This window comes from Oryx dammah, unplaced genomic scaffold (genome assembly GCF_014754425.2).
Source record: "Oryx dammah isolate SB20612 unplaced genomic scaffold, SCBI_Odam_1.1 HiC_scaffold_22, whole genome shotgun sequence".
Lineage (NCBI taxonomy): Eukaryota > Metazoa > Chordata > Mammalia > Artiodactyla > Bovidae > Oryx > Oryx dammah.
The window spans coordinates 4177024-4198569 of NW_024070206.1; the positions used below are offsets into that span (position 1 = coordinate 4177024).

Here is a 21546-nt window from a genome sequence, read left to right on the forward strand (position 1 = left end):
ACGGGCACTTCATGGGCCAGGCCTGAGACGTGTGGAGTCAGCAGACAGCGGCTAGGATGGCTCTCAGACCAGCAAGGCGAGCCTCAGGCCGACCGGGGCTCCGACTGCTAAAGACCCCCCGTCAGAGCGGGTGCTGGCAGCAGACGCGGCTGCTGACGGGACTCTGGGCTTGAAGTGTCCAGCTCGCTGGCAACGCTGGTTAATGAGATGGCTGTCTGGGCCAGTTCAGCCTGGATCCTGGATTCATCAGTGTCTCCATCAGAGTCTCCCCTGGTTCTTAACATGCTTACAGTCTCTTCACCTGTCCCCACAGGCGTGCTTCCAGGGAGGGCTCACCTGGCCGTCTCCAAAAGGCACACTTCATCTTCCCGGTGGGAATGCCGCTGCGTGCCCCGAAACAAGGTCATTTTCTGGGACCACAACAAGGTCAGGTGACCCCAAAGTGTAAAATCCAGTTTTAATTCATTGTTAATCAGCTATACCCCAATACACGATAAAAAGTTAAGCAAAATAATGTTAATGGTAACTTTTCTCTTTATGAACAGGGTCCTCACTCACAATTCTGTGTGAATTTGCCAATTTACGTATTTATAGTTTGTTTATAATCCCCAAGTCAATACTTGCAGCCCTTCGATGACCATTCATGGACGTGTGCAGACCGGTTGATGAGTTGATCTCCCTGACATGCATGTTCTCAGCTGAGGAGAAAGGAGGCCACGTCCTGGCTTGTTTCAGCTCCCCTGCAGACATGGCCAGAGGATGCAGGCAGCGCAGGGTGAGCTCTGCCTCTGAGGCCTGCCCGACGGGTCTGGGTCCTGATGCTGGCCCGTTAGCCAGGGGGCCTCAGCCAAGTCCCTTAATCATTTTTTTTAATACAGCAAAACAGATCTACCAGGATAAACTGTTTTTAGGAGTTAAGGTTATAGTCTGTTTGAGATTGGGTTGCCATTTCCTTCTCCAGGATTTGAGATATGTATATATGTAAAACACACACACTCCCCTTAGGAGCAATGGCTCTGTATTTGCTAATTTAGTATTCACAGTGACACTGTAGATTATTACTGTGGCGAATAACAAGATAATTTATATATGACTTGTTAAACCAATCTTGCATTCCTGGGATAAATCTCACTTGCTCATGGTGTATGACCCTTTTTATATGTTGCTAGACTCTTGCCTGGAAAATCCCATGGACGGAGGAGCCTGGTAGGCTGCAGTCTATGGGGTCACTGAGAGTTGGAGACGACTCAGTGACTTCACTTTCATGCATTAGAGAAGGAAATGGGAACCCACTCCAGTGTTCTTGCCTGGAGAATCCCAGGGATGGTGGAGCCTGGCGGGCTGCCATCTATGGGGTCGCACAGAGTCGGACATGACTGAAGCGACTTAGCAGCAGCAGCAGACTCAGTTTGCTAGGGTTTGGATGATTTTTTGTGTTTACAGTCATAATAGCTATTGCTCTACAGTTTTCCTGTGATATCTTTGATTCTGTATTACGGTATGCTTTTGAACTGACATGCTGGAGAAGACTCTTGAGAGTCCCTTGGACAGCAAGGAGATCAAACCAGTCAATCCTAAAGGAAATCAACTTTGAACATTCTTTGGAAGGACTGATGCTGATGCTGAAGTTCCAATATGCTGGCCACCTGATGGAAAAAGAGCCGACTCATTGGAAAGGACCCTGATGCTGGGAAAGATTGAGGGCAGGAGGAGAAGGGGACTACAGAGGATAAGCTGGTTGGATGGCATCACTGACTCAATGGACATGAGTTTGAGCAAGCTCTGGGAGATGGTGAAGGACAGGGAGGCCTGGCGTGCTGCCGTCCATGGGGTCGCAGAGTGTTCTCTCCTCTTCTACTTTTGGAAGAAATTTACAAAGGATTGGTGCTCTTTCTTTAAATGTCTATAGAATACAGCAGTGAAGACATCTAGGCCTGCGATTTTCTTTGGGGATGTCTTAAAATTACTAATTCAACCGTTTCTTAATACTGCCAGCTGCTTTTTAAACTTGCTTTTTGCAGAACCAAAGGTGATTATCTCCTAAGGCCAGTAAAATTCAATTAGAAAATACATGTTATCAAGGAAGTCATGTCCAGGGTTTGTAAGATTCAGGTAAACAGCTACCAAGATTATCCAGTAGCAATATTATCCTGCTGCCTAAAGCTTTACCATAGGAAAACATTTTATTACTTCTCATGTGCTTTCGTGACCTTACGAATTAAGAAATAAGACATTTCAGCCCGTTCTACAAAGATTTATACACAAAAGTAACTAGTATTCATAGCCAAGTCCTATAATCACAAACTAAAGTTCATGTGCTTCTAGATTATACACAGACATTCTTATTTACATGTCTTTGAATCTATCTACAGAAATCATACCTGTCTCAGAAGCTGTCAGGAAGGCAATGTGTAGTGGAATACACACTGCAGTAGAAACCTGGAGGTCTCAGCTCCAACTTACAGAAGATGCCTCAGTGTGTTTCTCCCACTGACAAAAATTAGGTGACGCCTGATCATCACCAAGGTTCTTTTCCTGTTTCTAGAAATACAATGACTTATTCTATAGTAATGCCGTTCCCACTGTTCTTACTTCAGAGTGGTCAAGATGAAAACACTGTTATGTACACAAACATATACAAGTCCATACTTCATACTTACAGAAGAAATTAACCCATCCACAAAATCTTAAGAGGTCTGTAGTTAAATAATTCCAACATCTCCAAGTTCTGAGTTTGCCATGAAATGCCTGTTACCTAATTTTCTCTTGCTACATGTGTGTCTATTTGCTTTCCCCTAATATCTCACGTTATGTAAGTACTGTTTGATGAGACATCTATTAATTATGAGAACTTTCGACAACAAAGAAGTCACTTTTCAGAAATTCTAAGCCCATCAGAGAAAGTGAACGGTATTTCATCAGTCGTCTCTACTGGCACGTTGCTTCTGCCAAACTGACGCGAGTAACGGTGGGTGTGATGGCTTGAAACGAAGGCGTCCGCAGTCCGGCTGCAGCGACAGCCATCTGATGGCATCACGCTGCTCGAGTTACTGAGGTGGGAGTGGTAAGCGCCGGAGAAGGAGTCCTGAGGTGGGTGGTAGCGGGCCGCCCCCGCGGAGCTGGCGGCAGAGCTGGGGTAAGGGCCGTTACACATGACGCACGTCTGGAAGCACGTCTTCCTCCCTGAGCCCCGATGGATGTCGAGTTTAGCAATGAGAGGCTTTCCCACATTCACCTCCTGCTTTTCCTCTACGGTATCTTCCAGTCCTGAGTACTGATACGACAGACAGACGGTGAAGACCAGATGTTCCTGCGAAGGAGAAGAGATGACGTTTGTCATTTTCATCAACCAGGAGAGTGTATCAGGCTTAGAATACCATTCACACACACATCCAGACAAAGCCAAACAGCAGCCAAAAAAAGCCAGTCTCTCTCTCCTTTCCCAGGTTCCAGACCCTCAAGGTAGCCTTTATGTTTGCCTTATACCAAGAAAGGCTAGCTAGAACCAGCTTCCACTTTCCTCATTCCATATACTGAATTAGTATAGACAGAATCACAGAGATCTTGTATTACATTCCTGATGAAGAGTGAAGATATAGTTTTTCAAGCAGTGGGGCTTAGAAAACTGTCTTTCCCTATTACTGGAGACGGGGAATGATCTTTTAACGAAACAATAATCGGCTTTATGGGACTTCCCTGGTGGTGCAGTGGACGGGCGCCTGCCTGCCTGTGCAGCGGATGCTGGTTCGATCCCTGGTTAGGGACGATCCCACATGCTGAGCAGCACACAAGCCTGTGCCCACAACTACTGAGCCCACGCTCTCGAGCCTGTGGGCCGCAACCAACAAGCCCGCGGGCGGCAGTCACTGAAGCTGTGAGTCCAACTTCTGAAGCCTGTGCGCCTAGAGCCTGTGCTCTGCGTCAAGAGATGCCGGCCTAGTGAGAAGCCTGAGCAATGCAACCAGGAGCAGCCTTGCTCCCCGCGACTAGCGCAACGCCCACGTGTGGCCACCAAGATCCCCCACAACTAGCGCAACACCCACGTGCGGCCACGAAGACCCAGCCTGCACCCCCCTCCAAAATCAGCTTCACATCAAGGTGAAAAATTTAGCTGTTTTTAAAATACTATGAAGTAATAACCCACAACCACAAGTGGAGACATATACCTGAATTGGAGAATGGACAGAAGTTCAGAGACACAAGATGAGTGTCGGCTGACTAGCCGTGAACAGGGCGGGGCAGGTTTATGACTGCCGTCCTGGTGTGACTGTCAGTAGTACTCACTTCACGCCCCAAGGTTTGGCTAAGGCCTCCCAGGGTCATGTAGCTCTAAATAAAACTCAAGTCTGGCAAGAATATGGTTCTATTGCAAAGCTCAACCCTATAGACGACGAAAATCATGTAGTTGCTCATGTGTAAGGTCAACGAAAAATGAAAAAAGATAAAAATAAACTCCCATTCTAATTTGTTATGTTTTGCAGAAAGTCATTGAGCTAGGAAATGCTTATTTGAAAATGCTAAGGTATTTACAAGTAGACTATGCTCTGTGTCTCTAACTTTTTAATAACATGGAGGGTAATGATATGCATTCTCACATACAAATCCTCGGGCCATTATTAAGGACAGAATACAAAATGCGAAAAAGGTCACTGATGAGACTCGCTGTAAAGCCGTTCTCTCCGCTTCAATGTGCAATGAAGCAGCACATCTCTGGCCCAATACACGGTTCACAGGCACAAATGCACTGTCACTTTCAGAAAGTCTTCCTCTGCTCAGTCGCTCTCTGCGGCCCTGTGGACTGGAGCCCGCCAGACTCCTCTGTGCATGGGATTCTCCAGGCAAGAACACTGGAGCGGGTTGCCATGCCCTCCTCCAGGGCATCTTCCCCACTCAGGGACTGAACCTAGGTCTTCTGCATTGCAGGTGGATTCTTTACTGTCTGAGCCGCCAGGGAAGCCCAGTTATAAATAGGAAAAGTAGTAACCTTTAATTTCTGCAGTGAGCTGAGTCTAGTGTACAGGCAGTGCTTGGGAAGCTCCTTTGATACTAAATAGCTGCCGGTCTCTTCAGGGGTCCCTTTATTTGCATCTTTGGGATCAATATCTAGATCCTGTGAAAACCAGAAAACGTTATTAATGCAATCCATGAAAGTCACACCATCACCTGTGACCATGAAACATCTTAACAGGTGCTGCTCTCCAATGACCTGTGATCTGAGGAGGTGAAGCCTACCCAGGGCTAAAGAAACAACGGAGATAACATTCTAGAATCATCATAATAATAAACGGAACCCTAAATTCCTCACCGATACACTTAAGAAGTTAGCTCTGGAAGGATAGTTCCTTTCAAACTGTTTCTGCAAGCACTTTGAAGAAGCGTCCTCAAGTTTCCTTTAAGTTTGGGCCCCATGAGCGTTTGGCTCCTGGACTCCCTCCCTCCTTAGTCATCACTGTGGGGAGGGTGCAGGTGACTTGTATATTTAACAGAATAAATGGACGTGCCAAAGGCAGCTTCCTCTCCCCTCCTTTTTCTTCTTTTGCAGCCAACTGCTGTCAAGAGCAAGCAATCTGTGCTGTGACTCGAGAGCAGCCTTAAGGCTCGGCCGGCCCAGCGTCTGGGGCCCCATCCTGGGCCTGGGCTGCCAGGGATACAGGATGGATCCGTCTAGTTCTGGGGTCAGTGCAGGCCGCAGGCTCTCACACTGAGCACCGCCCTTCAGGAAGCCCTGATCAGAAGTGAGGGAGACGTTCTGGGGTGGGTGCCTTACTCCGTGCTTACGGCTCAATTTACCGCAACGGTGCAGGAAAAGGGATTTTGTCTGGTGGCTCCTTTAGGCCAAAACAAAATGAATATCATATCTAAGTGTTTGGAAAGAGCTAGGTTTCTATTCCAATACACTACTATAGTTTGACAAATACGACTCCCGCTGTTGTAGTAACTATTTGGGGGCAAGTTTTTAAGAAGAGATTAATTCTGGACATTATGTGTAGCACATTTTATTCCTTCATATGTGAAATACTATTTAGGGTAAGATAAATTAAAGGCTTATTTCCTGGGTGAACTTAAGACACTCCTAAATTTAACATATTTAAGGTATTTTGGCGATTAGTTTTTAAATATTATGAGTATTATTAAGTACAAATATTTTTATATATGTAATATATGTATACATACTTTCTTTATATTTAATCATAAACTTTTAAGTTTTCAAAAATTTAGTCTTTAGTGAGGCTATACCATTATAGTTTAAATAAAAGAAAAAAGTAGAGACTTACAAGTGGAAAGTCAGTAACATAGGCATCGCACATTAATATATCGGGTGGTTTGTGGACTATACTCGTATAGATTATCATGACGTTGGAAAACTCGGCTGCAAATCCTAATTGAATCTGAACACCACACTGAAATTTAAGACACATACTTTCTGGAAGCTCTGAAAAAGAATAATAAAAACTTATATAAATAACTAAAGAATTTTTGGTGAGTTTTCTGATGATAAGCAGCAAACAAATATTCTTTATGGGGCAAAATACTATTAGAGCTATTTCTGTTGCTTAAAAATGTTGCAGGGAATTCCCTGGAGGCCCAGTGGTTTGGACTCTGCTTTCACTGCTGAGCACCTGGGTTCAATCCCTGGTTAGGGAACTAAGATCCCACTCACTAGGCTAAAACATATTCATAGCAAAGTCTGGAGGAAAGCTGTGAATTCAGAGTGAAAGACGACTTCATGGTTTTACATGAACATATATCAGAGAGAGAGCATAAGAAGATCTCACGGTACCGTGCGCCTTGGCCCACTGGAGGTTTCGCACCAGAGACTCTGCGGAATGTGCTGCTCCCTGGATTGGGTCAGTGAGGGCTCTCTTCTCAGATAAGCTACTTCGAATCTCTAGAGCCTGCTTGCCTTTGGTAAGGTGACATTTACCCATATCTAAAAGATAAGATGTGAATATTATGTTTAAGACCACATCCTTTCATTTTGGCCAAGAACCCTCCTACAAACCAGGTTATATTCTCAACATCACTTATTCACTCCAGACACCTACCAAGCACCTACTGTGTGCCAGGCATGGTTCCAAGTGCTAAGGATATGGTGTGAGCAAACAGATAAAAATACTGGACCAGCTCACTTCTAAAGGCCCCTTTCTAGCTTTTATCTTCTATAATTCTATTGATGAGTCCCTAATATGTTAAGCCTTGACGTTCACAAAGAAGTGAAAGTATATTACTTTACTGTAAGAGCAGTCATGATAATTTTATGTGTACTCTGTGGAGAAATACGTTCAGTTAGTAAACAAATGACTACACAGCTAAGAGAAAGTTAAAATATCATGGTGTCTTTATCTCAGATTTCTTTTTTAGAAAAGAAATAACATGTTAAAACAAACAATGTTAAAACACCATTACTGTCTCCCCAACTCAAAGTAACCAAAGTACTGGGTATATTCTTACACATATTATAATTTTTAACTCATATAAGTATTGGTAAATAGTATATGTCAATGTTTTAGGTTTTGAACTTACTAAAAATGTTATACACATGCTTTTCTAATACATTATTTTCATGCAACATAATTTAAGACATGAATACTGACAAATCTCAATTTAAATTTATAAAACCATATTACATTCTTTTGCATGAATACATTAAATAAATTCATCCTGCTAAGTCACATCAGACCCTGTGTGACCCCATACACGGCACCCAACAGACTCCCCCATCCCTGGGATTCTCCAGGCAAGAACACTGGAGTGGGTTGCCATTTCCTTCTCCAATGCATAAAACTGAAAAGTGAAAGTGAAATCGCTCAGTCGTGTCCGACTCTTAGCGACCCTATGGACCGCAGCCCACCAGGCTCCTCTATCCATGGGATTCTCCAGGCAAGAGTACTGGAGTGGGTTGCCATTGCCCTCTCCGAAATTCATCCTATTTCTGTAAATATTATTAATAAAAATAAATTAATAACATCTGGTCTTGGAAAGTAGTTTCTTATCTGGGAAAACAGACATAAAACTCTAAGATTTGATCCCTTTTACTCAGAGATTCCAAATGTTTGTCTTTCACGAATAACAGTAAGGTCAGAGAGAGAGAGGAAAGTTACAAAACAACTATATTAAAATAAGGGCTTCCCTGGTTGTTCAGATGGTAAAGAATCTGCTTGCAATGTGGGAGACTTGGATTCAATCCCTGGTTTGAGAAGACCCCCTGGAGGAGGGCATGGCAACCCATTCTAGTATTCTTGCCTGGAGAATCCCCGTGGACAGAGGAGCCTGGCGGACCCCAGTCCATGGGATCACAAAGAATTGGACACAACTGAACTAAGCACACAAATTAAAATATTCCTACTTTTTGCAGACATATATAAACTCAATTAAAACTATGTTAGAAGCAAATCAAGGGAATGATAAGATTTAGAAGGATGCACATACTAGTAAAGTAATGCTCAAAATTCTCCAAGCCAGGCTTCAACAGTACGTGAATCATGAACTTCCTGATGTTCAAGCTGGTTTTAGAAAAGGCAGAGGAACCAGAGATCAAATTGCCAACATCTGCTGGATTATCAAAAAAGTGAGAGAGTTCCAGAAAAACATCTGGTTCTGCTTTACTGACTATGCCAAAGCCTTTGACTGTGTGGATCACGACAAACTGTGGAAAATTCTTAAAGAGACTGGGAATACCAGACCACCTGACCTGACTATTGAGAAATCTGTATGCAGGTCAGGAAGCAACAGTTAGAACGGGACATGGAATAACAGACTGGTTCCAAATAGGAAAAGGAGTATGTCAAGGCTGTATATTGTCACCCTGCTTATTTAACTTATACACAGAGTACATCATGAGAAACGCTGGGCTGGATGAAGAACAAGCTGGAATCAAGACTGTCAAGAGAAATATCAATAACCTCAGATATGCAGATGACACCACCCTTATGGCAGAAAGTGAAGAGGAGCTAAAAGCCTCTTGATGAAAGTGAAAGAGGAGTGAAAAAGTTGGCTTAAAGCTCAACATTCAGAAAACTAAGATCATGGCATCTGGTCCCATCACTTCATGGGAAATAGATGGGGAACCAGTGGAAACAGTGACAGACCTTACTTTCTTGGGCTCCAAAATCACTGCAGATGGTGACTGCAGCCATGAAATTAAAAGACACCTGCCCCTTGGAAGAAAAGTTATGACCAACTTAGACAGCATATTAAAAAGCAGAGACGTTACTTTGCCAACAAAGGTCCATCTTAGTCAAGGCAACGGTTTTTCTAGGAGTCATGTATGGATGTGAGAGCTGGACTGTGAAGAAAGCTGAGCACTGAAGAATTGATGCTTTTGAACTGTGGTGTTGGAGAAGACTCTTGAGAGTCTTCTCAAGAGTCTCTGCAAGGAGATCCAACCAGTCCATTCTAAAGGAGATCAGTCCTTAGTGTTCATTGGAAGGACTGATGTTGAAGCTGAAACTCCAATACTTTGGCCACCTGATGGGAAGAACTGACTCACTTGAAAAGATCCCGATGCTGGGAAAGCTTGAAGGCGGGAGGAGAAGGGGACGGCAGAGGATGAGATGGTTGGATGGCATCACTGACTCAATGGACATGAGTTTCAGTAAACTGTAGGAGTTGGTGATGGACAGGGAGGCCTGGCGTGCTGCAGTCTATGGGGTCGCAAAGAGCTGGACATGACTGAGCGACTGAACTGAACTGAACCCCATGAAAGGGGAGTAAGGAAAGAGATAGAGGGAACATATAATCGAATGTAGGTCACTGTCAAAGTCTGAGATTCATGCGGAACATCTAACTCATAATAAAAACCGTCAGAAGTATGTTCCAAGGGACTTATTAAAAAGTACATCACTAATTGAATAAATATTTTTTTCTAGCAGATTGTGGAGTTTTATAGAGCAAGATGGCATTCAGGTACCTTAAATGCCATATTGCCAGAACTACATAGGAAAGAATTTATCTTGCAGTTTCAAGCAACATAATAATGCTGTTTCAAGTACAAAACCCAAAATCTGGTGTCACAGATTGATAGCAGGAACCTTATAACAGCAACCAATTTATTTACCCTTTTGTTTCACTGGCACACAATTGAAACTGGAAAGGTGGTTTTTCTCCTCAACTGTTTGGCCTATGATCTTTGAAAACGTAAAAGTATTCAGAAGAAATTATCCTGAAGAGTTCAAAGTTCAAATGTATAATAAAATATAAATAAAAATATAATCCAGAAGTTCAAATATACTGGGATGCCATTTATTGACGGAACAACAGGTGGGTGAACTGGTGCTTTTTATTAAGTTTTAAGATAGGATAGATTAAAATTAGAATAAAACATTTTAGAGTCTTGGGAGCATGTTCACAGATCTCACTTTGAACATAACTGACACTCCAAAGACTTTTTCTTTAGGCACCGGAACTTTGTCTTCAGATGAGAACTTTAAATAGAAGCCCACACAATATGTAAAACAGATAAAAGCAGAACTTCTTTGGTTGAAGAAGGAGGGTCAGGGCCCTGGCCGTCTAAATTAAAGGGGAAAGCAATGAAGTCAAATGATCCAGCTAAGGGATCTACACTGATAAAAACATGAAAATAAATGAATGTGACTAATGAGCAGGTCGTGAAACATTCAGATGCCATCTCTGGAAAATCCACGAAGCTCCATTTTCTAGGGAGCCAGTTTGCAAAATAACTGCCTTCTTTTTAATATGACTTAAGAGCTTCCCTGGTGGCTCAGATGGTAAAGAGTTTGCCTGCAATGCGGGAGACCTGGGCTCGATCCCTGGGTCAGGAACATCCCTGGAGAAGGGGATGGCAACCCACTCTAGTATTCCTTCCTGGAGAACTCCACGGACAGAGGAGCCTGGAGGGCTACAGCCCACGGGGTAGCAAAGAGTTGGACACGGCTGAGCGACTAACGGTGTTAAAAAGAGACGTGTCAATCTGCTGCTCTAACAGGTGCTTCTTGGGGAGCGACGTGAGCACAGCACTGCCAGGCGGCAAGGCAGAGAGCAGCAGGGACGGTGGGCCCGCGGGGCGGCAGACTGCAGGGTCCCGTCCTTCAAGCAGGGCTTCAAATTCCCACATTCGCCAAAGGGAAAAAAAAGAACCCAGCCTTTTCCCACAGGGCCTCGAGATGTCCACAGAGTCTCATCTGTTTGACCCTGAAAGAACATGCTCATTGGACAACTTTTTTTCTCCTTTTTCCAAATAAGCAGACTGGGTGGCATCAGGCATTAAGTGTTGAAACAAGGTAAAGAGTTTTGAGGATTAAACTTCATTTATTTCACAATCATGTCTGGGCTCAGCCTTGCAGATCAAAGTAATGCTATGCTAATACATATAGCTAAGCCAATAAGGAAAGCAGAGTCTTATAAACATTATATAAACTATATCATTGTTCTATGAAATAGATACTAATTCCAAACCCACATAATGACCGTAGGATTAAAATACTCAGAGAACCATAAGTAGCGTTCTCTTTAGTTTTTATTTTACCTTCTGCAACTTCATCCAGTAACACAGTAATTTTCTTTTCTTCTAATAACCTATCCTTTAAAAACTTCATGAAGATTCCATTTGCCAACCCAGAATGCTGTATTTCAAAAGCTTCTGCTCCTTGACACCTGAAAAGAAAGACATTAAAAAAAAAAAGCAAACACTTGCCCCATGAGGCTCCTATAAAAACTAATGAGTCTCATGTACTATCCTGCCTCTCACAGGGCATCTTAATTAAAGAATTGACCTTTAAGCAAGAATTAAGTGCTCTGGGGCTTAGAAAAAAGATGCCAAGCTCTAAAGTGCTGAGGTCAATTATTTAAAATTTTGTATTAAGAACATTGAGGCAAATTTATGCCTAGATGGCTATGGATATTTCTAGGCTTCTAATCTACAATCAAAAAGAAGTCATTGGGCTTCCCTGATGGTTCAGTGGTAAACAATTCACTTGCCAAGCCAGGAGACATGGGTTTGATCCTTGATCTGGGAAGACCCCACATGCTGCGGAGCAACTAAGCATGTGCGCCCCAAGTCCTGAGCCTGCGCTCTCGAGCCCCGAGCCGCAACTCCTGAGCCCGGGCTCTGCAACAAGAAGGCACTGCCATGGGAAGCCCACGCACCGCAACTAGAGTAGCCCCCACTTGCCACCACTAGGGAAGGGCCTGTGCAGCATCGAAGAGCCAGGACAGTAACACACACACACACAGAAACCCTGCTGTATTAAAAAAAAAAGTCATCAAAGAATGACGCAATCCCCAACATTGAAGGCTCACGTGGCGTATCCAAAGACGATATTCGCAGTGACTCTCAGGGCGTCCAGGATTGGGATGGTATCGTCATAGTCATTTCTATTTAAAAGGCAGAGGACGAAAAGGACAGATACAAATACCAAAAAGTTAAAATGGCATTCTTAAAAGAGCACAAATAATAATACAGTGAAAAAATATACTATTCTGTAACAAATAAAGGAACTCTGAACCTATCACTTTCAATCATCTAGTTACCTATGTATTTACCAAATTTAATCCAGGACTCCCCAACAACTGAGCAGAGAATCACCCCTTTTTTCTTGTTAGCTTTTAAAACTGGAGTTACATTTGAGCTCGGGCATTGGATTTTGATTGGTAAAAGCTGAGCAAGCAAAAAGATGCTAAGGGGCCCCACTCTTTTGAGTTTTGATTCTGCTAATTCCTGGAGGAATAGCTGTAGGGATTGTAGATGTTCTAAAGGCAGTCTGAGGGGCTGTATCTCTTCTACTATGAGTTAGCACCCATGCCCTTTTGCTCATCACTTCTATTCTAGAGCAGGCAGGAAGTTGAAAACACACAGAGAAAATCTCTTCTCTAGTTTTCTTCTTAATCAGTCTCACTCTACAATCTAAAATTCAGCAACTCTAAGTGTTCGAAGGCTTCCTGGGTTTGCCATCAGATTTAGCTTGTCGAGGCTGACGTTTAACTGCCATCAACAGGTCTCCGTGTGGAGACTGGAGTCTACCTTTTCCTGCACATGTCCAGCAGGAACACGTTGAGTCCGGTTTCCTTTTCTTGCATCAGTTTCAATATATTCTGTACACACAGACAGTTTTCAGACCTATATGGATTTGGAGCATCCACAGGGACCATAAAGCTGTTCCCGAAGTTCTCATATCCATGTCCTGCGTAATACAACAGCCCTGAAAAGCAAGAAAGGAGAAACGGCAATCTGAGCAGGTAGCAGTCTTTAAAACAAAACCACGACTTACTTTCTTGACATGAATGCATACTTATTTAAGAGAGATGCAACTATAAACACATTCTAGTGTTAACTGAATTTGCCTTGATAATTATTTTGGCAACAGTCTTCGTTTAAGTACTGAATTTTAAACCAACATCAGGATGCTATCCTGTGCAACTAGAGAAGCAAGTCAGAAAGAGAAATACCAGATGCTATCACTTGTATGTTGAATCTAAAATGTGGCATAAATGAACCTGCCTATGAAACAGAAACGTGGACGCAGAAACTAGACTGGGGGCCAAGGGGCTGGGTGTGTGAGGGGCTGGGTGTGTGAGGGGCTGGACTGGGAATCTGCGATTAACAGATACAAACTGGCATATACAGGATGGAAAAACAGCAAGGTCCTACTGACAGCACAGAGAACTATATTCAGTAACCTGTGATAAACCATAATGGAAAAGAATATGAAAAAGAAAGCACACACACACATGTATATATGCATAACTGAGTCACTTTGCTGTACAGCAGTAATTACCATATGATAATTCAACCATACGTAAGAAATGTTAAAAAAGATGCTCCTCTGAAGTGTATTTTAATTCGTGAAAACGACACATCTGTAACCAATGGTATAACGCGGAGTGCAATTTCACCTCAGGATGTTTCAAAACAAACAAGGCTGAAGACTCCTGTGACTCATCTGTGGTCTCTGAAACCAGGGCTTCTCCGGCCAGGGGCAGGCTCACTTTTATCTGTGTGTTCCTGGCACACAGCAGGGGTTTAGTGGGTGTTTAACCGATGAAGGAATAAACACAATTCAGGGGAACAGCCACTGCCATGGCAGGTGTAAGAGATTCCACAGCATTTCCTTATAATATTAGGGGGGTTAGAAAAATACCCATGTGGCTTTTTCTAGGCAGAGAAGAGAAATCTCATTTCATGGATTGCTATTTCTTTCTGTTATGCAGGTATAAATATCATTTACTTTCTGTAGTTTGAATTAATCTAAAATCTGTGTTAGTTTTAGTGTTCACAGATGAGTTATTATTTCTTTACTGAGAAATGGTACTATAAAAAACCACACCAAGCAACTCTAAACACTTTCTTGGAAAAAAAGTTTGTTTTTGTTCTTAAAAAACTCAGTGTGGGCGTCCTTATAAAAATGTTTGCCATTCCTGTTTGCTAAGAATACTTGTGAACATAGTCCCCTAGGCCAGCACTCTCTGGTGCCCACTGATTCTTCTCTGTCAACAGTCTGAAGTGATGACCTCTTTATTTAGTATTCTACAGTAAACAGTAAAAAGGCATTTAGAAGGAGAACAACAAAAAAAGCTAATTCTTTACAGCCCCCAACTCCCAGCAAGAACATGGTTTTCAGCAGCAAAGAAAACTTGCTTCCTTTGGTCCCACAGGGCAGGATCCAGGTTGTCAACTTTTCCTGAATTCCTACTTAAATAAGAAAAATGGTTCTTTCATACATATCATTTTGGGTAAAAAAATGACAAAATGGACACACACGGGTTTATTCATTGTGGGTGTTCATCACCATGTGCATGGCAAGGACAATGAAAAAGAAATGAGCACAGAGCTCCTGGTCCCGAGGGTCTGGCAGCTCATTCAGGCATGCTCACCTTATCAGTTACACACAGAAAAGCTGGCGTATAATTAAACAGCACACATCACGGGGTTAGAGCAACGCTGTACAAGGTGCATAAAGTGCCGAGGGGAGCACCAGCATGAGGGGAAGCGACGACGGATGGTCCTGAGAGAAAGGAAACAGTCTGGAAAGGCAGGGAGGAAGGAAGGTGCGTTATAGGCAGCGGGCACGGAGACCAACGAGGCCTGGCCCTGGAATGACAGCTAACAGAAAGGAGACCAGCCTAGAAGGAATTAAATTATCACTGTAAATCAAAGTGTTTAGAAAATCACGACACAGTGGGTTTAATTAGTGAATCAATGAAAATCAAGTAAGTGAAAAGATAACCCACAGAATGGGAGAACATGTCCACACAGATAAGTATTTGTGAGGACAAATTTTATATCTACAAGGACACTTTGTATCCAGAATATATGAAGAACTCAACAATAAAAAGGCAATTTTAAAACGTGCAACAGACTTGAATAAACATTTCTCCAAAGAGAACATACAAATGGCAAACAGGCACAGGAGGAGATGCTCAATATTATTAACCATTAGGGAAACGCAAAACAAAACAATGAGACACCACTTCACACTTATTAGGATGGCTGTAATCAAAACGGCGTGAATGAAGACTGACAAGGATGAAGAGAAAGTGGAAACGCGTTTGCTTCTGGCAGGAATATACAGTGGCGCAGGCCCTCTGCAATCAGGCGGTTCCTCAGCAAAACTTAGCATTCTATGACCCAGAAACGCCACTCCAAGGTAAACATCCAGGAGAACTGAAAACAGGAGTCCACCCAAGAAGATGCACACGCAATATGTTCACAGTGGCGCCAGTTCTGATATCTAAACAGTGGAGAATGGTTAAAAGTCCATTTGCTGATCAATGAATAAACGAAACGTTCTCTATCCACACAATGGATGATTAATTAGTCATAAAAATAACGCTACAACACAGAGGAAGCTTGGATGCACTGTGCCAGAAGTGACCGAAGCCAGACCCAGAGGGACTGGCAGGGAGTGACCCATTCCTAGCAGAGTCCTCGGGAGACAAACCCAGAGGCAGCAAGCAGTTTGCTGCTGTTCGGGAGGCAGCAAGCAGTTTGCTGCTGTTCGGGAGCCTGGGGTCAGCAGGACTGAGGAGGGGCCGCATGTGGATACGGCGTCTGGGGGCCGATGACAACGTTCTGGAGTTAGGTGACCGAACGGCTTTGTGTGGACACTGAAAACCACTGAACTGGGGCCTGCTGTGCAGCGCGGGGCGGGGTGCTCACTCGGGGATATGTGGTGACCTGGAGCAGTGGGACCGCAGGGCTGGCAGGGGTCGGGGCGGTGGGGGGGAGGTCCGGCAGGGAGGGGGTCTGTGTATACAGAGCCAATCATCACTGCACAGCAGAAACTAATGCAATGTGGGAAATAAACTATAGTTAAATAAAAATGTTTATAAAATGAGGAAAAGACCCGTGTTCTTTAAAAGTGCAAGATTTACACTGTCAAGTATTCAAAATCTGACTCCTCTCCCTGCCCGTCTCTTTCCTGCTTCCAGAGCAAGATACGCTTATTTGCAATCTCCATGGCCCCACTCAAGTCACGCTCTCTTCCCATCTACCCAAATCTTCGCCAAGGCTTGGGCTGATCTCAGGTTCAGACCCTGGGCAAGTTATCACCTTGTCTCCAGCTTCCGAACACACTTCTGCCCCACCATGCTGGGAAATCCTACAGCAGCCTTGACACTTCAAATCACACACAGGCTTTCACGGACACTTTACAGTTCTATGTAGCCACAATTTCTTTGATAAAAGTAACTGTAATAAAGACATTTTTACATCTGCATGGCATTTTCATTATTTTCAAGGCACCTTCATAAACATGATCAGATTTTAACCTGTAACAATTTTTAAATGACCTACTTTATAGGTGAGAAAATAAAATTTTAAAACATTAAATAATTTGCTTAAAATCATATAGCTGATGGGTATTTGTATTCCATACACAGTGTTTTCCCCGTCCCATTATATTAGGGGGCTTATAATTTCCTCAGATGGTAAAGAATCTGCCTGCAATGCAGGAGACCCAGGTTCGATCCCTGGGTTGAGAAGATGCCCTGGAGAAGTAATGGCTACCCAGTCCAGTATTCTTGCCTGGAGAATCCCGTGGACAGAGGAGCCTGGCGGGCTCCCATTGTGTCATCTAACACATCTGGCTTAAGAAAGGCTTGACTTGGGAGCAGAGGCAACTTCAAGAGAGGGAGGGTTTAGCCTCCATCATGCTGGAAAAGCTAGGTGTGGTCCAGTGTTTCAATGCTGTATGCCCAGGTCTGCAATCACTGAAATTAAGGCACTGACAACAAAATACTTTTTGTCCAACACAGAGCAATTCATGAAAAATGTAATAAGCATTTTGCATCAAAGTCTACACATAAATTATACTGCAGGAGGGTAAGCATTTTTATGTAAAATAACTAGACCAAATCACTATATTTTAAAAATTCCATCTCTAGTACTACTTGTACATTTAAACCACTCTTACTACTCAAGGATAGAAGGACAAAACGGATCTCTTTTAAAATGTCAAATAATTCAATGGGGTTAGAAATAAAACCTTATAAAATAGATCTTTTAGGAATTTTATTTCTTGGGAATATGTTTCTCAAGAATACAGTCTGTCAGAGATATTTATTTTTTGTCTAAAAAGAAAACAATTGCTTACATGGAAGGCTTTCCCACTTGAGTGGCACTACATGGAAGGCTTTCCCACTTGAGTGGCACTACATGGAAGGCTTTCCCACTTGAGTGGCGCTGCCATGCACTTGGCACAGGGCTTTTATTAGAACAGGAGCATCGCCACCGCCAGCAAACTTCAGAGCGGTTACTACGTACGCATCAGGCGCTGCTGGAAGCCAGCGCTTTACCTCAATAATCTCATAGGCTTCTCACGACATGTACCTCATAGTGAGGAAGCAAATGTTATCGTCTCCTCCTTACAGATGCAAAAGCTGAGACATGGAGGCATTTGACAGCTCACCCACTTCACAAGACTAATAAGGGGTACTCCCAGAAGTGAGCTGCCAGCTGGATCAGCTGCTGCGCTAGGTTATACTGTCTCCTTACAATCTTCTGCTGGCTTTCACGTTAACGTTACTCTCAGAAAATAAAAAATGTTGGTATACTGGTTTTTCCATGATCTCACCATATCATATCTTTAAAAACTTTTTCCCCCAGTGAAATCTTAGGCTGAACCTTAATACATAATAAGAGATAAAAGCTGATTTCTCTATTGAGGCCTGAAGTAGAATGTTACCCAAATCCCCTATCTGTGAAGGAAAATCTGAATTCAGCAAACTACAACAACAATGGCTACAGTATTTTGAGGCTTTAGCATGTCAGACACATGGTGGTTTCTTTATCTTACTTGTCCTGTAACAACCACATTAACTTGTCTATCCATTGTATACATCCTTTCTGGCTTAGGAAAGTGAAGTAACTTGGTCACAGACACACAGCGAGTAAGCAGAAAAGCCAGAGCATGGAGCCCGGGGTTGGTGATTCTTGGATCTCCTGCTTAACCCTTGAGCTACACTGATGCGAGTGATTCCAGCATGAGTGAGGCTTTGGCCCTATTCTAGCCAGGTTCCTTGAACCCTCTTTTCTATTGAAGCACAGCTCAGCTGCAGCAAGTGATGAATGCAGAGAAGTGTTAGGTGGGGCGGACACTAAGCCAAGGAGTTACTCCATCCTAGCTTTGTATATAACTGAGACCTTTATCCTTATTTATTTTCAAGGATAGGTAACAAATAGGTCAGTTATTCCTGTTTTTAGATTGTGTTTTTAATGCTTATATATGTTTAAACATTGAATTACATATGTTCTGTTCTGCTAATTTTTATTTCCTTCACAAACCCAAGGGCAGTATAATACAGAAAGGCATAAACTTGAGTGCCCATGCTTTCCAGGCTGACGCTGCTCTTCTGAAACTCCTGTGGCTCTGGCTTTGCCTCCCTGGGCCCCCAAAGTACTCCTGGTCCCCGGGGCTGCCAGCTGGACATGAGGGCACAGCCCAGGGGACATGCCTATGCCCTCTGGCCTCTGCCACACTTACATTGAAAGAAGATGTGTCTGGTGTTTGGGATATTCACAATACTTCAAAATATAAAGCAACCACCCTGTTAAGACATGAATCAGTTGTATTTAAACATTTTTCTAGCTTTAAAAATATATATTTTATTTATTTTTATTTGGCTGCACTGAATCTTTGTTGTGTCATGTGGGATCTAGTTCCCTGACTTGGGATCGAACACAGGCCTCTTTACTCTATATTTCAAGTTGATGTTTTTATTTTGGGGCAAAGCTTCAGCATAAGATAAACTCTTCTTGCTAGAACTTTTAATATTTCTGATTCTCAAGTTTGCAGGGGCAATTAAAGGTTTTGATTTTATTTTATTTTTTTAAGTTTTGATTTAAAAAGCTAAAAAGGATTTAAAGTCAAGGTGATAATGCTAATAGAAATGAGAGTAAATAATCAAATTCATAATTCTTCATATAATTCCCTAACTCTTAAAATACTTCACCAATCTCAAAACCCAAATTGGTAAATATTTTTTCCTTGCACCTCATTCCTTCTGGGAAAGTTTTAGAAGTCTTTTCCTGTTTAAAAAAGGCTAAATAAAGGAATTATTGAAGTAAAGTAACTGGAAAGATATAGAAACCAAATCAACTTGGTTTAGCGTGGCATCCTGACAGCAGGTCTGGAAATGTTACTTTCCTGGCAGCTGGATGTTATTACACAGCATTGCAGGGAGCACAACTCTGAGAAATACGGCTCAGAGAATGACAGCTGGCTGTCCCATATTTGTGGCTATGCCCATTAAAAGAAAATCACCAAAGAAATGGCTTATTACTGACAGCATACTCTCTCTTTAAAGAATCTTTACCATAAATGTAGTGTTCTTAATATATGGAAATGAAAGAATGAGAAAAAACATTAAAAAAACTTTACAGTTAGTATTTTTGTGGAGGTCCATCTTTACCCCGGGCTTCCCTGGTGGCTCAGATGGTAAACTATCTGCCTGTAATGCTGCAGACCTGGGTTCGATCCCTGGGTCAGGAAGATCCTCTGGAAAAGGAAATGGCTGGAGAATTCCATGGACAGAGGAGCCTGGAGGGCTACAGTCCATTGCGTCGCAAAGAGTCGGACACAACTGAGCAATTAACACTTTCATCTTTAACTGTATCTGGGTAGAACTTTAGTTTACTGATTGTTCTCATATGTCTCACTCACCAATATTTCCTTGTTAAATTTTAGTTCCCACTAAAAGGCCAGAAAATACCATGCAGTAGTTAGAAAACAGAAGCAAACATGTGGAATGTACATTCGGGTACAACTTTTTATACTCCAAACACACACATGCATATTAGTACTTTACATATATGAACATACAATTTGCTATCTGGTCACTGAACTTTACTGTAGCTCTTGTAGTCAACGAAACAAAATCACGTAAGCTAGGTTAAGAATTCTACTAGGAACAACATTGTTTTGAGACATGAAAGTAAAGACATCAAGTTAATTAGTCATATGGAACTAAGGAATGAAGATCAAATCCATTTTTTATTACAAGAATAAAACTTTTCAACAGTCCATTTGCCATGCCTTTCTCTGTTTTTCAATTCTCAACCTAACTTGTACAACTGAAAGACAAGGGGATAATTACAAAAGTGAAGGTGATAAGTATCTTACCATAGACTCCTTTGTCTAAAAGCAGTAAAAATTCATCCACGGCGTTACGCATCTCATATTCAGTAAGATCCAACAGTGAAACGACTTTGAAATCTAGCTGTCTTAACAAGTTGGTCAACTCATACACGTCCACCAAAGGAGCTTTAAGCTTGGGATGCTCCCAATAATTCATATTTCCTATCAAAAGAGCAACCTTGTCCTTTGCTGTTGGGGAAAAAAAAAAAAAGAGGAGGAGGGGGAGACATTTAGAGGAGGATATAAAATCTAAAAATAAAACTCAATAAAAAGAAGGCTTTACAAATAAGATTTCATCATTTCATTTCATTTTAGAGCTAGGCTATCACTTTATGTAGTAGACCAAAATGCACTCTGCTGAGGAATACAGAAACTGGTGAGTCAAACAACTGAAATTAAACTTAACTGATGCTTTGGAAAATCAGGCAAAGGATATTAGCTGTACATGAAGCATAACAGTAACTAACATTACAGTAATACTCTTACTGATTTATAACAGAAAGAATGCTCAGTATAGACTTTTAGAGCAAATTTAAATAAAGAATGTTTGGAATTGGGTTCCTATCAAATTAAGTTCAGTTCTGCTGATAATGGAAGAGGCCAGAAACAAAAGGAATACCTAAACAAGGGACGGGAAGAGTTCCCATCAGAGCAGGCGAGGGGAGAGCAAAGACAGAGAGCAGAGCTGCACGCACTGCACGTGCTGCGTTCTCTGGTTTCTGTTGCCATACTGTCTCCTCTTGGCTTCTTTTTTTAAAAAAAACTCCCATTTGGGTGAGATGTGGCTGCCTCAGGGCAGTGTGAAGAGTTTTTGTATGACTATCTTAGCAGTTCATTTTCTGACCTTAGTGAACTGCTGCTGCTGCTGCTGCTAAGCCACTTCAGTGTCTGAGTCTGTGCGACCCCATAGACGGCAGCCCACCAGGCTCCCCAGTCCCTGGGATTCTCCAGGCAA

At 42.5% G+C, this 21546-nt stretch overlaps 1 protein-coding gene across 2 annotated transcripts in view; it reads right to left on the bottom strand.

Annotated features, from left to right (window-relative positions):
- Positions 1-443: 443 nt before the first annotated feature.
- Positions 444-21546, bottom strand: part of MALT1 (MALT1 paracaspase) — a 64222-nt gene continuing 43119 nt past the window's right edge. For both annotated transcript variants that reach the window (XM_040264299.1, XM_040264298.1), the window contains 9 exons: positions 20577-20780; positions 12980-13157; positions 12259-12333; positions 11486-11613; positions 6782-6931; positions 6276-6433; positions 4985-5110; positions 1405-3310; positions 444-1172 (listed from right to left, as the gene is read on the bottom strand). In XM_040264299.1, the coding sequence (XP_040120233.1) occupies positions 2870-3310; positions 4985-5110; positions 6276-6433; positions 6782-6931; positions 11486-11613; positions 12259-12333; positions 12980-13157; positions 20577-20780 (1460 nt within the window). In that variant the 3' untranslated portion in view covers positions 444-1172; positions 1405-2869. The remainder of the gene's footprint in view (positions 1173-1404; positions 3311-4984; positions 5111-6275; positions 6434-6781; positions 6932-11485; positions 11614-12258; positions 12334-12979; positions 13158-20576; positions 20781-21546) is intronic.